The following is a 14395-nucleotide window of genomic DNA, read 5'->3' on the forward strand; positions in this document are numbered from 1 at the left end:
CTGTTGTTTTCCAGCATGACTTGCACAGAGTTATTTTCCTTTTGAGTGTGCGTAAAAGAGGCTAAAATCCAAACAGAATATATTTTCTAAATCCAAATAGAACGTACTTAACTATATCTGCTCTAGGCTACTTTTACCAGGAATTCCAATAGGTAAAAGCATCTTTCTGTGTATGACTAAAAATTGTGCAGATGGGTAGCACTTTCTGGACAAATACTCATGAATGTGAACTACGTTATTTCCTTATTTTCTAATTTGAGGGTGGTCAGTCGATGGAACAGGCTCCCCAGGGAAGTGGTCACAGCACCAAGTCTGACAGACATAAAGGAATATCTGGACAACACTCTTAGTGATATGATTTAGTTTTAGGTAGTCCTGCAAGGAGCAGAGTTGGATTTAATGATCCTTACGAGTCCTTTCCAACTTGAGATATTCTGTGATTCTCCAGTTTGAGGTAGGAATTACAGGTACCAACCCTCATGCACGTGCCACGCATGATGAACAGCACAGAGGTAATTCCTGCCCTAATATAAATGATAACTACTACTGGATAAGGTCTGAAGTTCGAAAAAAATTTGAAAAGACTGCAAACCAATTGCTCTATAAAATATTTTCATTTGGTTAGAAAAGTAACTCTGTGCTATGGGCATGTCCTTCCCTCTAAGCTCACGGCAAAAAAAAATAGGCAAATTAAACAGCCCTGCATTCAGTAAAGCGTGCTGGTAAAGAAAATGAAGTGTCTGTATCAGACTGAAATATGCAAATTCAAGACATAAACTGGTTCTGGCTTCCACAATGTAGAAGCCTACTGAAGGATATGTATAGAGTGGGAGAAAACACATCTAATCCTGAGGCTAAGGAAAGATAGTTACAGTTTCCGTGCTACAGCAACTGAATAACACTGACTGTAGTCCCAGATGCTTGCGAAAATAAGCGGAGCATGCTAAAGCATTACCCTAAGGGCTAAGGGGGAATCAAAGGCTTCCACTTTAGAAACCAAACTCTTACATTGATAACAGTTTGTCATATTTAGTTTCAACTATACTTGAAGAAAAAAAAAAAAAAAACTACTAGATTATTTCAGCAACTATTTGCATTGACAAACTGAACTAAGCTTCTACGGTATCATGCACTTATAGCTTTCTATCATGGAAAGACAGTGTCACCTTTGCAATATTTAAGCGAGTTTAAAACAATGCCTGGCTTTTATTATCTGTTGCATGCAAAACTATTTCTGCTGTTTGTGTGTGTCACCTGAAAATACAGAAAGGACCTATGATTTGACAAGAAAACTACTTAAATTGCACAGTTAAAGTTGATTGTGTTCCTGAATTACAAGGTATGAAAAGACTAAGTATCTAAAAAAAAAAAAAAAAAAAAAGGTCTACTTTGTTAAATAAGAGGTTCTCAAAACAGATAATAGGTTAAAAAAAATCAGACATGTCTCATGTATTTAGAGTTTTCTGTTTAAACCTAAATATCTCTGAATGTTAGATTAAAAATTTTATTTTGAAGCTTTGGTTTATGTTTAACTTGTAATGATTGCAATTTTGTGTGAAAAAGAATAAAAATGAAAGGATCTTGCTTATGAATTAATGAAATGAGACATCTGGTAACTTTTAGATTTTTTCTTAAAAATTAGGAAAGTTAGTTCTCTCATCTAGAAAACAGCTCTCAAAATCAGATATCCTATCTGCATGCCTGGTCTTAGCGCTACATTTATTATCCACTGACTTTTTAGCCAAGCTTCTAAGTCTAAAGACAACTGGAAGTGTTAATATCATAAGCTTTAATTTCTTGTCTTATGCTGTTTTCAGATTAATTTTAAAGGAGAATGATTGTGTGAAAAAATTAAGAAGTTTTATTGGTACAGACGTGAAATAGGCGAGTACATATATTAAGAGGATTAATTACACCCAGATTTATGCATAGACTCATTATCATCAATGCACAGAGATGTTTCCAAAATTAACAAAAGGAAGGATTATGCTTTCGAGGCAGTGGGAAGTCAAATAATTAAGGAGACTAAACTTCTCAAACAATCTTAATGAACCATGAGTGAACGGGAGACTGCTTACCTTCCACGCACGAGGGCTGAGCCCTTGTCGTACCAGCCACCTGCCCTGGGAAGCAGGAGCACTTGACTGTCTGCGATCGTTCTTCAATTCGGTTCTTATTGCAGCAACGATGCACTGCCACAACTTCGCACGTCCCTTGCCTGACTTGGTGCTGGCCTGTGAATCATAGAGATAAGTGATGGAGAGCAAAACAAAACATCAGTGCATAAAGAAAAAGCCAGTTTGTACAGTCCTGCAAGTAACTGAATCTCTCAAATGCCAGTTTAAATCCCAGGATGACAAGTGGGCAAAGCATCTTATAGGATCTGGCTTATTCCTGAAGTTTACCCTGTTCTTACTAATAAAGATTAGTTCATCATAACACGTCAATTTGTCAGCCTGTCTTCCCTGGCCCTTACAAAGCCATAGGGAGAAAAGGAGATTGGAGTAGTCAAACAAAAAAAAACAAAAAAAAAAAACCACAAACAACAACTACAAAAAACTATATAGATTTCTTGAGTTCCCTCTAAGTCCATTTTGAAGAATCCTGTGACAAGTATTCCTATTGCATTCCTCTGAAGTCCTTTCCTCACCATTCACTGTCCCCTGTTTCTCTGAGCTGATTTTCCCTTTCTCTCTTTTCCTTGTTCCTGCCTTCACATCTTAGCTCCACTGGTCCATTTTCACCCACTGCCAAACTTATTCTCTGCCCTGCCTAAAACCCTTTCTCAGAAACAGCACTTCACAAAACCCCTCTCCTCTTTGCATAAGTCATTTCCATCTCCTCACTTTCCTGAACAGCCTTCAAGTGCTTCATCTTGCATTTGTCTCCTCTTATTTAGAGTAGAGCCTTGGATGGCTCTTCTCTGTGTTTGTAAAGCATCTTGTAAATTAACAGCACTACAGAACAGGGTGGGTTTTTTAATAAGCGAGCTAGACAGAGAGACAACACTGAGAATAATAAAAATATTCACCATCAAAGCAGTACAAGCTCCTTGGATGAGAAGAAACTACGGTACTGATATTGGTGTAGGTGTGTGTAATATCAAAGGTACAGCAGGCTAAAGAAAGGGAGGTGAAGGGAGAGCACTACTCAGAAACAGACAGCCCTCCAAGAGGCAAGTCTGAAGGACTGTCCCGTTTCCTACTCACTCCATGCTTGCCCTCCTTCGGTTTGGTTTTTGGTTTGTGGAAGGTTTTTTTTTTAGTGTTTTGGAGTTTTGGTTGGTTGGTTGGTTGGTTTTTTGTTGTGTGGTTTAGGTTTGGTTTTTCTTTTTTTAAGTATCTGTTACTAACTAAAACCAGACACAAGATTTTGAGAAACAGAAAGCTTTGGTCTGAAGCAACACAGCCAGGCTTACATCCTCACAGATGAAATCTCATTGACTGTTTAAGATCACTGTACTTTTTGGGCAGAAATACTTATGAGTTGATTAAGTGGGAAATCTTAACCTTCAAAAGAGTTAGCAATGCAACTTAGGCTTCTAAGGGGTTTTAAAAAAAATAAAATGTATTCAAATACATATAACTTTTTTAAAGGTTGGCTTGGCAATGTTCCTTTGCTCTGTGTGTTTTGGTTTCACAAGTATTTCAAGCACAGCTAAAGGGCTGCCTGACTTTTGTTGCCAGATTTGTATTCACAACAAACCGAATGAACATGAAACTATGTGTGTGCAATCTTGGAAAGGAAATTTAGTCTTCTATTTGAGCACTCAACATGTAAAAAGCAATTATATATTCAGAGGTGGGGTTTGGTTTTTTCCTGAGGAAAAGGTTACACTGTACTTTTAAGTAAAATATACTAGAGCAGAAAAAAATGCATAATGTATTTTACAGAAAGATGGAAAAATGTTGAAAACAGCACAAAAGTATCTTACATAGCTACTATAATAAGTTTATTGGCAGAATGAATTTTCATGCAACTACCTAGTACCCGTATCATAATAAACAAGAAAAAAATGAAAACAACTACCAGCTTGTAGGATAGTAGCTACTCTGTAATTCAATACAAAAATAGAGAAATTAAATTGGCCATGCCACTTCATTCCAAAGTATTGTTCTACATAACACCTTGCCTGACAATGATAATAAGCAGATGGTCAGGGTTCTGATAGAAAATATTTTTTAAAACGAGGTTGTTAATTTAAGAGAATTTATTTATTTATTTATTTATTTATTAGATCGACAGCCTGAGTCAAAACCCTTTGGAATAAACAGGGAAAATTTCCATTGATTTCCACAGTGGTGGTCCTGCATTCACTGGAGTCAACAGCAAAATTTATTTTGACTTCAGGAGAGCAAGGTCACAGTCTGGACTGTCTCTTGAGAAAGAGATTCTATAATAGAGGGAAGAAAAAGCAAAAATTTTGAACTGCTTAGGCCACATACTTGAGTTTGCTATGTATCTCATCTGAAAGACCAAACAGCCATTCCTTCTTTTTAATTAAAGTCATTATTCACCAGATATCACATGCCAGGATAAGAGTAGAAGCCATTTTTTCAGAAGGTATATCATAAGGATGGACTAGATCCAGCTCCAACAATCAATACGTAGCTGAAAGAATGTCAATTTTCAAGCTGAAATCCCACTTCCTTCAGGTGAACAGTCCTGTTAAGTCAATACCAAAATGAATCAAACAGGTTGGCCCTGAGCATACAGCCCAAAAAAAAAAACCTGGGGCTTGCTTTCAGTTATCTTGTTTGCATTTGAAAGCAGTGACACTTCTCCCCTGAAGTGTCAGGAGTCAACAGGCATACAGATGTTTGCAGAAGGCAAAATTAAGTTACCTTATGAACGCACCCTTTGGTTTAGTAGCTGTTTTACTGTACACTGATTCATGCTTCGCAGCTACACAGGCAGGTAAAGGAAGGTGTCCCCTCCTCAATGCTGGCAGGAGTAGGATGTTACGGTTTGAAAGTACGGCTGCCATGCAGAGGAAGGCAGTGCTCTCCTCCCTTGTCCCTAGCGCACAGCTCTTATGGAGTATAACAGTGAAAGGCACTAAAAAGCCAAAGACATCTGCATGCATCATTTGCATTAATTGGATTGCCCTTGTAATAGTCATTCCCCTCCTACATAGTCACATCTATATTTCCTCCTGCTTGTTCACGCACATCTTAACACTTTTTATTCTGGTGAACACCATATGCATTTCTTCTTAATATTCAGACATGTTTGTGAGCGGGTGCTGAACAAATGCTAAGTGTTCTGGCTTTCTGTCCTGTCTTTGTCAGTGTTCAGCAACCTAGAGGACAAGCGCTCAGTTCCCAGAGTGGCTTTCAGATTTAAGAAAACTCACAGAATATCTTAAAAACTAACCATCAGCTTAGTCTATTCTCTGCCTAGATCTTCCAAAATCTGTTGCACCTATTTCAGGCACTCAAAAGCAGTGAAAAGAAAGAATATAAGAATACTCTCTACACATTTTGATCTCCATCTTGCACTAGATAAACCTTCCTCTCAGGTTTAAAGTACATTTAAGCTACAGTTGAGAGCATAATGACAGAAAAACTCAAGAACAGTCTTAAAATATTTTATAATCAACAGATTCTCAGGAAGCTAATGCATTAGAGGAGCAGAGACTGAAGAATTTTTAAAGCGTGAAGATCACAGTAAGAGAATTTTACACCAGACATATCAGGAAAGCCATTTCAGGGAGAACTGCAACGAGAGATAGAGAGAAAGCCAGGCTCTGGAGAGCAAAGCCCCTTTAGGCTCACTTATAAAAAGCCCATAAATTCATAGCTCTTCACCTGTAAACCTATTCAGATCTGCCACCTAAGGGCTGTCAATATTTGCAGTTGAAATTCAGTTACATCTTCACATTTAAATAAGAAAACTCTCCAAGGAGAAATACATTTTATCAGCGACAGTACCAGAGAAAGGTTCCTGTTGCAGAACACTTTCCGCATACCGAGGAGGGGATGTCTGCCAGCCAGGCACTGTGGAGGACAGAGGGTGAATGTTGAAAACTATGGGGCTCTGGGTTCCCTCTGATCAGGAGTTTGGCAGATGTGTTGCTCTCCATATCCCAATTTCTTTACAGCTTAGCTTCCCTAGAAATGCCAACACTGTTCAAGTTCACTAAGCATGCTTTCCCTATCTCGCCATCCAGGGCACAGACGTAATGGGATCAGGCTTGCCATACAAGGCACAGACGTGAGGGGATCCAGCTCGCTGGTGGAAGCAACCTCCAGGACACTCCCTCCTGTGACCTTTTGTAATGAGATACCTAGAGATAACAACAACCTTCAGGTGCCCTCCTCCAGAATGCCTCCTAATGACCTCCTGGACTGGCCACACAAAGGCTCTGTGGCTGTTTCTTTGTTATCTGTGGACTTCCCAGCCTAGAATATGTAGGCTATGTAGAACTGCCAGGCAGCCTTCACAGTTTTTGGAGAAGGCAGTTGTCATCTCTGAAGCACAAGAAAGAACAAACTAGGAAGTTACTAGGCTCACACATTACAAGCCAGTACAAGTGTTGTGAGTGGAGTTGACTGAACAATCACCACTGAACTGTTTATTCTCAGTTTAATACATTTTTCAAATAACATATTTAACAAGACCTTATTTTAACTTTCTTCATAGAAGTCAGGGGGCAGATACGCAATTAATGCTTCTAGAACACTTTGAAATCCTCAAATGAAAAGAGGGAAATACAATTATTGTTAATAAATTATCAAACATCACAGTGATGTACTTCAAAACTACAAGGAAAATATCAAAGAAAAAGGAAGGCTTTCAGAATGTTGCTAGCCAATTCTGTCCACATCCATTTCATCTCTGTGACTAATTCTAATCATTCCCAAGTATTCTTTCAATGCAATATACATGCAGGCAGCATGCTTTTATCAGAAATCCTGAATAACCTCCTCTTTTTCTAATTTCTTAGCTAAGAAACATATGGAAAGGGAGTTTCTCTCTCTGTTTCATAAGCTGCCCTCTTCGATAAAGAAGGAAACTAGTACTGCGGAGAACAGCACATCTAGACAGTAGGACAACATGACCCTAGCTCAGCACATTCTCCTCTAAGCCTCAAAACCAGCAAGCTTGGTCTGCACAAAATCAACTGCATCATTTATTTAAAGGGTAAGAGGATGCCTGTCAGTAGGGAGATGAATGGCTATGGAATCTGATATTGCAGAGAACAGTAAGAGAAACAGGTGAGTTTTGAAGTTAGCACTGATGCTCCTTGGAAGAGGAAAGCATTCTAAAAAGCTTGGTGACAGTTCATCATCTGTTCCACCTTCATCTCATGCTGGCTTTTGCTTACAAATATATAAACACACAGAAGCACACACCAAGAGGCAAATATTCTTAGAAAAACACATGTATTAAAGGAAATAACATTTGCTATTTTTCACATTTTTTAACCAAACATATTTATGGGAACCTCTCCAGCTCACAGAGTGGTTTTAGGGGGGAAAGGGGAGAAGGGGTGTTTTTAAAGATGACAGCTCTTCTCAAAAGAAGAAGCTAAAAGTCACTCGGAAGGTAAAATTAACACAGCATCTTCTAGGCTGAGAATTTCAGAAGAGCTTTTCTCTACTACTATTCTGTCAGCCACTGGATTTTTTCATAATGATTTCACACTCATGTCACAAGGTCCTGACTTAGATGCTCTCCGTCCTTAAGGATATACAATATTTATATATATATATACTGCCTCATAAATTGTCTCTGCATACACAATTCAGTCCAGTTTAACTTTTAAAGTTTTACCGTTTCACTTCTTGGCAGTAAGGGACTATTCAGAGATAGTCCAGAACTATCTGGATAGGCCAGTTTAACTGCTCTATGGATAAATAGACAAGAAATAGCTTCCCAGAATCACTTGCCCATGATAACAGACAAGGTAAGATGTAGCTTGCACACACAAAAAAAAAAGGGTGCAAGGAATCCAGTTTGCTATCCATTACTCTGACATTCTTCAGATACATAGCGGTATTGTGATTACTAGAGCTAACATTTATAACAAAGCAAGTAAGCAAAGACACAATGATCTCTCAGATGAAGGAATCAAGGTTGGTGCTCACACAGTGTGAAGGTTTCCAACCAAAGAGCTTCTCACAGCCCATAAAGTTACAGCCTTTGTTGCAATCAAGACATTTGTGCTTCACCAGTTGTGGAAGCCAGTAGTATGGCATGTGCAAAATCACAATCAGCATTTTAAGTGGATAACCACTTTAACCCTGACCACTTTAACTTGTTTTGGGCAAGAAGCGACACCCAAGGAAAACAACCATTCTCAAAACAAGCAACCAATTTGAGAGGAACCCTAGGAATGCAGGAGATCTAGATGTGGATTTGGAAAAAAGGTGAATGACCTCAAACCCTGATAATTAGACACAAAAAGTTAATGAAATCAAAAGCATAACCTTTCAGTGCAGGTGGAGGAACATGCTGACACAGCTGGAGAGAGCCATGTAATACAGTGAATTCTTTGGCGGATGTCAGAGGTCACATCCATATGGAGATTAAAGTCCCCTGGAATAAGTAGCATAGGTGACCTTAGATCAGATACAAGCACTGAGACTTCTCCAAGGAACAAAGCATTAAATCTGAGTGGTCAATAAATCAAAACAGCTGAGACCAAAGTAGGTGCTGTAAATGGGGGAGGGAGGAGGGAAAAGTTGCTGCAAATGAAAAGAAACGGGGATGAAGAGTGATCTGGAAGCAAAAACAAATTAAAACATGAGCCTCTACCTGCTGGGGTGGTATATTGAAGTTAATCAACAATGACTGCCTTTCAGCCAGGCAGTAATATTCATCCTGGCTCAAGCACACATATCACTTGTACAAATGAAATCTAAGAGCATAAAACTTCACAAAGTACTTTGGAGTAAAGAGGTTCTAATCATTTCCTGCAAGAAACTTTCTACTGTGTGGCTATTTTAGGTGAGGCAGAGAAGAAAATACAAGTGAAAGATTTGGTTTTCCATCATAACCCATAGCAAATGAGCAACATTGTGCTCTGTAATATAGAAGCATTTCCCACATGTCCCATTAACATTTACTGTCGCTATTACATGCAGACCACTATTTTTCTCTCATTCGTTCCTTCTTTCACAAAGTTATCATGAGAGAAAGGGAAGAAGAATGAAACTAGTTCCGTAGAGAGATTTCTGCTTGCCTGAAGAAAGCAGGTACACACATCCGTATAGGCCAGGCTTACAGTTATTCACCAGTTTGTAAGCAAAAATTAAATTTTCTATCCCAATTGTGAGAGCTGATGGCCTTTAAAAACAGGGTTCCTCTTGCCATAGGAAAGAAAAAGTAGCATACCTGGGACTGCAGACTGAGAAGGACTACCCCATGCACATTCATGACTAGCTGTTCATCCATGGCAGAAGCCATCCTCACCAAGAGATCAGCCTTGCCAGAGACCGGGGCCCAGGTGAGCTGGCTGTGCCCAGCAGCCTGCTGCCATTTGCAGCTGCTCCCCGTACATAACTCAGTACCGTACTGGTACAACTTATTAATTCATATATATGACATGCCAGAAGTTCCTTTAATATTATCATAAACTTTAAGAAAGAAAAAAAAGAAAGAAAAATTCTTGTCTGTCTCATGTATGCATGAGACCTATTGAGGTCTCCTATTGAGGATTAGTCCGTGTGCCCTTCTGAGCATTCCTCCATCACCTGAAATATAAAATGACCATTTTGGTCTTTGCTGTGTAAAATAAATATTTGTAATCTACTAAATACCAGAGCCAGTTCAAGGTCATTCATCAGACAAGAATTATATTTGTTTAGGGAATATGAAACAGCAATTGTCATCTAAGTCATTAGGCTTTGCAGATTAAGTAAATGGCAGCTGCCAGAAAATGTTTGGGAAAGAAGTGTTTTCTTCATTTCATGTGAAAATTGAATCTGTATTCTCATGTCCAACTGTCATGAATAAAACTGAGGAGGGCAACCAAGGAAACCTGTATTCTGTTCCATTTCAGTACTCAAAACAGCTCAGATTTACAAGGTACAAAGAACTTCCGGTTTTTATTTTTGAAATGCAAAGGTGCATTTCCCTGCTTAATGAAATTACATTTGTGAGACTGTAAAGTTATAGGACTGTGCTTGAATTTGGCAGTTAGAGGTAGGCAAATGAATAATTATTTATTACTTAACCCACATTTGAGAATCTGCTCAAGAAAGATCCAGACATAACTGTTGCCATTAAACAGTATGGTTTATGAAAGTTTTTCTAGTTTTCCTGCTTGACAATCTTAATTTAAAAGACTGACTTAGGCAGTGAATATCTCTTTTTATTAATTGCTCTGAGTTTATTATTTGTTGCTACTAGAAGGATTGCCTTGTGCAACAACCAGGGCCAGTGGATAATTTGCGAATTTGAATGATACATTTCATTGCTGAAGGGAGATGAAATTTTCATGTGATAGGCAAATCAGGCAAATGGAATTTTGAGGAACGTTACAAGCAATCAGATCGGTTAATGCACTGGGCACCAAGCCATCCGCTCCTCAGCTCGTCTTTAATCCCCGGACAAGCCCCTATGTCTTGATCACCACTGATTAATTATTTTCTGAGTTTGCCTCATTTTATATCAGGTTTTATATAGCTGTAATGGTTATCTTGGGTTTATTCTGATGGAATGGACAAGGAAAGCATCACAGCAGTCCAAGTATAAGATCCAGCTGCCAGTTAAGCAATAACAGGCCATAAAACTAAATTGCACAAATGCATTTTTAATTCTGAGTGGCATCAGAACTTTTAAATGGTTTCAGCATGTGCAGACTGTGTTCAACCTGAACAGCTTAAGCTATTTTAACTATTATACTATTATATCCGTAAATACAAAGCATAAGTGAGGTTTCCAGAATGCCAACAGACTTTTTTTAGTCTGTATTATTGAATGAGGGTTTTTTTTCTTATATGGAAAAAAAAATAACCCTGCAGACTGCCCACCATTTAATGCTGTATTGTAACAGTGAAAGAGACAACAACAAAATATAGCCACAAGCAAATAAAATGAGAATCAGAACCTGATAACAATTTCCCATCGGCCCACATTATAACTCATGATCCCTACTTGTACAGCTAACAAAACAGTAATTAAAAAGAAGGTCAGAAATAAGAAGTTTTATGGGTCTTTACATTTTCTGTTTCATAGACATGACACTTCAAAGCTTCACCATTAGTGCCTTTTTTTTCTTTTCAAGGTTCTGCAGATCTCTTGAGCCTCTCAACTTTCACTTTATCTTCTTTACCTAGCAGTAAAGGCGCAAATCTAAAATTTTGACATGTCAGTTGTAGGCTGTAGCCCAAGAAAATCCCAGAGAGATGCAGCTCAGAAAGCCATGTCTGGAGATCTGTGCTCAATCACTAGGTGCATGCAGAAATGGGTGCTGCCACAACACATACCCTATGCTGATCTTTCACCTTACTTCCTCCATGTTATTTATATTACGTAACCTCCGTCCTTATGCAGCAAAAGGCCTTTCTGCAGTCAGTATACTGCTTCTTCTACCCAAATTTGACTTTTTAAATTTGGCAGCTAGCAACAATAAATATATTTCACCCAGGATTATAATGTGAGTTTTTATGAAAAAGCTATATGAATCAGTAAGAATAGTGTTAATAGACCCTTCTCAAAAATGGAAGAACTAGAGGTCAAGATATTCTTCTCCTGTTCCACAGATCCTTCTAAGCACCTGAGAACCCATCTCTTCTTCCATTCTTATTAAAATGGACAGTCCTTGACAATGATTACATAGATTTTCCATTTTAATTAAGCTATTGAGCTTAAAGTGAAAAATTAAAATATAATTTTTAAATGGGACAGAAGCTACTATATCCTGTAAACTATAGAACAGGGACAAACTGGAGAGTAACATCAAAAGTGTCCCTCCACATCATGCCTTGACAGAAAGGGACAGCATCTCTGGTAGAAAGTTCAACAGTTTAAACCTGGAATCATATTCAAGCCTCACTGTCATCACTCAAAAGACTAAGAAGGCTCTTGACTCTTGCAGATTATTGTATTTGGAAGAGTTGTTTTCTACCATGAGATGGAAATTTTCTCCCTGATAACTGAGCACATTTATTTTGTGATGTAGCAGCTGCAGTAACAGCACATTCCTACATCTGTATGTAGTAAGATAGTCATTGGCTTAGTCCCAGGACACTTGACAAAGCACATTTGGACTGGAGGCTCAAAGGAGAGAGAATTGAAGGGAAGTCTCAAATTCCCAAGGGGTTTTTATATGTCCAGTTCTTATGTTGGCTACGAAATCTATTTGAAATATGTGGAAATGAGATATTTAAATAGCAGGAAGACACTTGGATATCTTTCTAGATCTTGGCAAAAAAAAAAAACCCAACAAACCAAAACAAAACAAAATCAAAACAAAAAAAAAAAGCCAAACCCAGGTCAGCCAGTAAAGGGGACATACCTCATTCACTACAGGAAAGAAGCATCGCCTTTTTTAGGAGGAACATTTGGCACAACTGGGCAAGCTGCAGAAGCAATGTAGTGAAATTGTCTTTCTAAAGTATCCCAGCTAGCTTGTCAAATTTGACAAACTTTTGTTCTTACCAGAAAACAACAGGCATCCTCACCTGGTGAATTTTCCCTTAGCCCTAATGAGATTATCAGCAAACGCAGAGATGAATTAGAATAGTCATTAAGGAGGCAGAGCATAAAAAATGAGCCACGGGAAAGGTCAAAGAAACAAGGGTGAATGAAGAAGAGCACGTGCCCTGTCACAACCACTGCAGATGTGAAGGAAACAACCAGGGGAGAGAAGCAGATGTTCCTGTTAAACTTGTGCAAATCTGACTGCAGCTTTCAAGGATAATGGAGCAGCCATAGGTGGTAGGAGAGGGCATACCATTAACTTACAGAATGCTGGCTGGGCTCCCCCAAGACCCATTCACTTTAACAGCAATGCTCCACCATCTCCCCTGTCTGAGCGAGATTAAAGGTGACCTGGTACAGTTGTCGTTAGTTCCACTATCTTCCCACAAAGATGGTACTCTAAGTAAAATGGTTGGGTTTTTCTTCTTGCAGTGTGCACATTACAAAGGGGAAATTTTTAAAATGTTTCTTCTGATCATATTCTCAAAAAAAAAGTCACATGAACATTCACACTGATTATTTTTCTTACCTTTAAAATCTGTGTTGACTTTAACTCATTAGAAAACAGTTTCTGCTTGCGCAGTTGGCTTTTCTTGATCTCAAAACATGCATTGCCTTGCTTGCAAGAGAAGTTGTTACAATGGTAACTAACTTTGCAAATCCGTGGACATCATGTAGATTGTATCTACAGTGTCCTTTTGGTGCTTCCTTTAACTCAGTGTCCCACCAGGGACAGAGTGGGAAGGACCAAGAGGCATTGCTCATGACAGCTGCTCTACAGAGCAGTAGCAGCTTCATAAAGGCAGATTCCTCTGCAAGATCCCTTGCTTGAAGGTCCTGGGAAACCAAGAAAAGGTCATTTTAATCAGTGGTGAATCACAACAGCAAGAGTCAGAGACAACTGCATCAGTGCCACTGTCAATAATGAGCTGTGAAGCCCTTCATGGCCTATACAACACACTTGCACACTGGCTGGATAAGGCATGGAAGAAGACTTTTCTGCTCACGTTTGTTCAATTGCTGTTATTTTCAGAGCTTGCTAAGACACTATGTGGGGTTGGAATGACTGCCTCATACTGTTCTTCAACTAGCTGCCCCTTTAAACGTGAGCTGCTCTGCTGCCTCCCTCCGCTGTCATCCCTCCGGTGCCCACATCAGCCAACGCAGGTCTGACAGCATCATCGCTGCTCAGCAGGCAGTGCTCAGCAGCAGTGCAACCGGCCAGAATCACATTAATCTTTCCCAGTCGGCTCAATACGAGAAAACAGCAGAAATTCTGTCTCCTATCTAGATAGGAGGGACGGAGATAGCCAGAAAGAAAACCGCAGCCACAAGTAATTTTTCTTAGGTGGATATGTACTTACTAACAACTCTGAGATCTCCAACTAATTTCACACTAACCACTCATCTGATGGCACTTCCAAACATTACCAAGCAGATCTGGATTAGAAACAATGACCTTGAAGTGAAAGGCTCTGTATCTCATTACTAATCCATTGAGGCTTCCTGTTCTCATGTGATTGCATCTTGTAAATAATTACGAGTGCCTCTTGCGAGCACAAGAAATTACAAGGCTTTCTTTACAGCGACAATACACCTTCGGAGCATGCAAACCTGACCATTTGAGATGAAGCAATATAGTTAACGTATTTGCTTCTGCACTACCACTTCCATGTGGAGAACTCAATTGTCAGCACACTGACAGTCCTGGCTAGTCCAGTTTAATTCTACTTTAGCAAAC

The 14395-nt window shown here is 39.0% G+C and overlaps 1 protein-coding gene across 1 annotated transcript in view; it reads right to left on the reverse strand.

The window, feature by feature from the left end:
- The window catches only part of TAFA4 (TAFA chemokine like family member 4), a 60301-nt gene that overhangs the window by 10550 nt on the left and 35356 nt on the right, over nt 1-14395 (reverse strand). Inside the window, exon 4 of the mRNA XM_086755874.1 lies at nt 2079-2234. Within this exon, the coding sequence (XP_086612000.1) occupies nt 2079-2234 (156 nt within the window). The remainder of the gene's footprint in view (nt 1-2078; nt 2235-14395) is intronic.

This window comes from Chlamydotis macqueenii, chromosome 10, assembly GCF_036417535.1.
Source record: "Chlamydotis macqueenii isolate bChlMac1 chromosome 10, bChlMac1.mat, whole genome shotgun sequence".
In the NCBI taxonomy this organism is placed as follows: Eukaryota; Metazoa; Chordata; class Aves; order Otidiformes; family Otididae; genus Chlamydotis; species Chlamydotis macqueenii.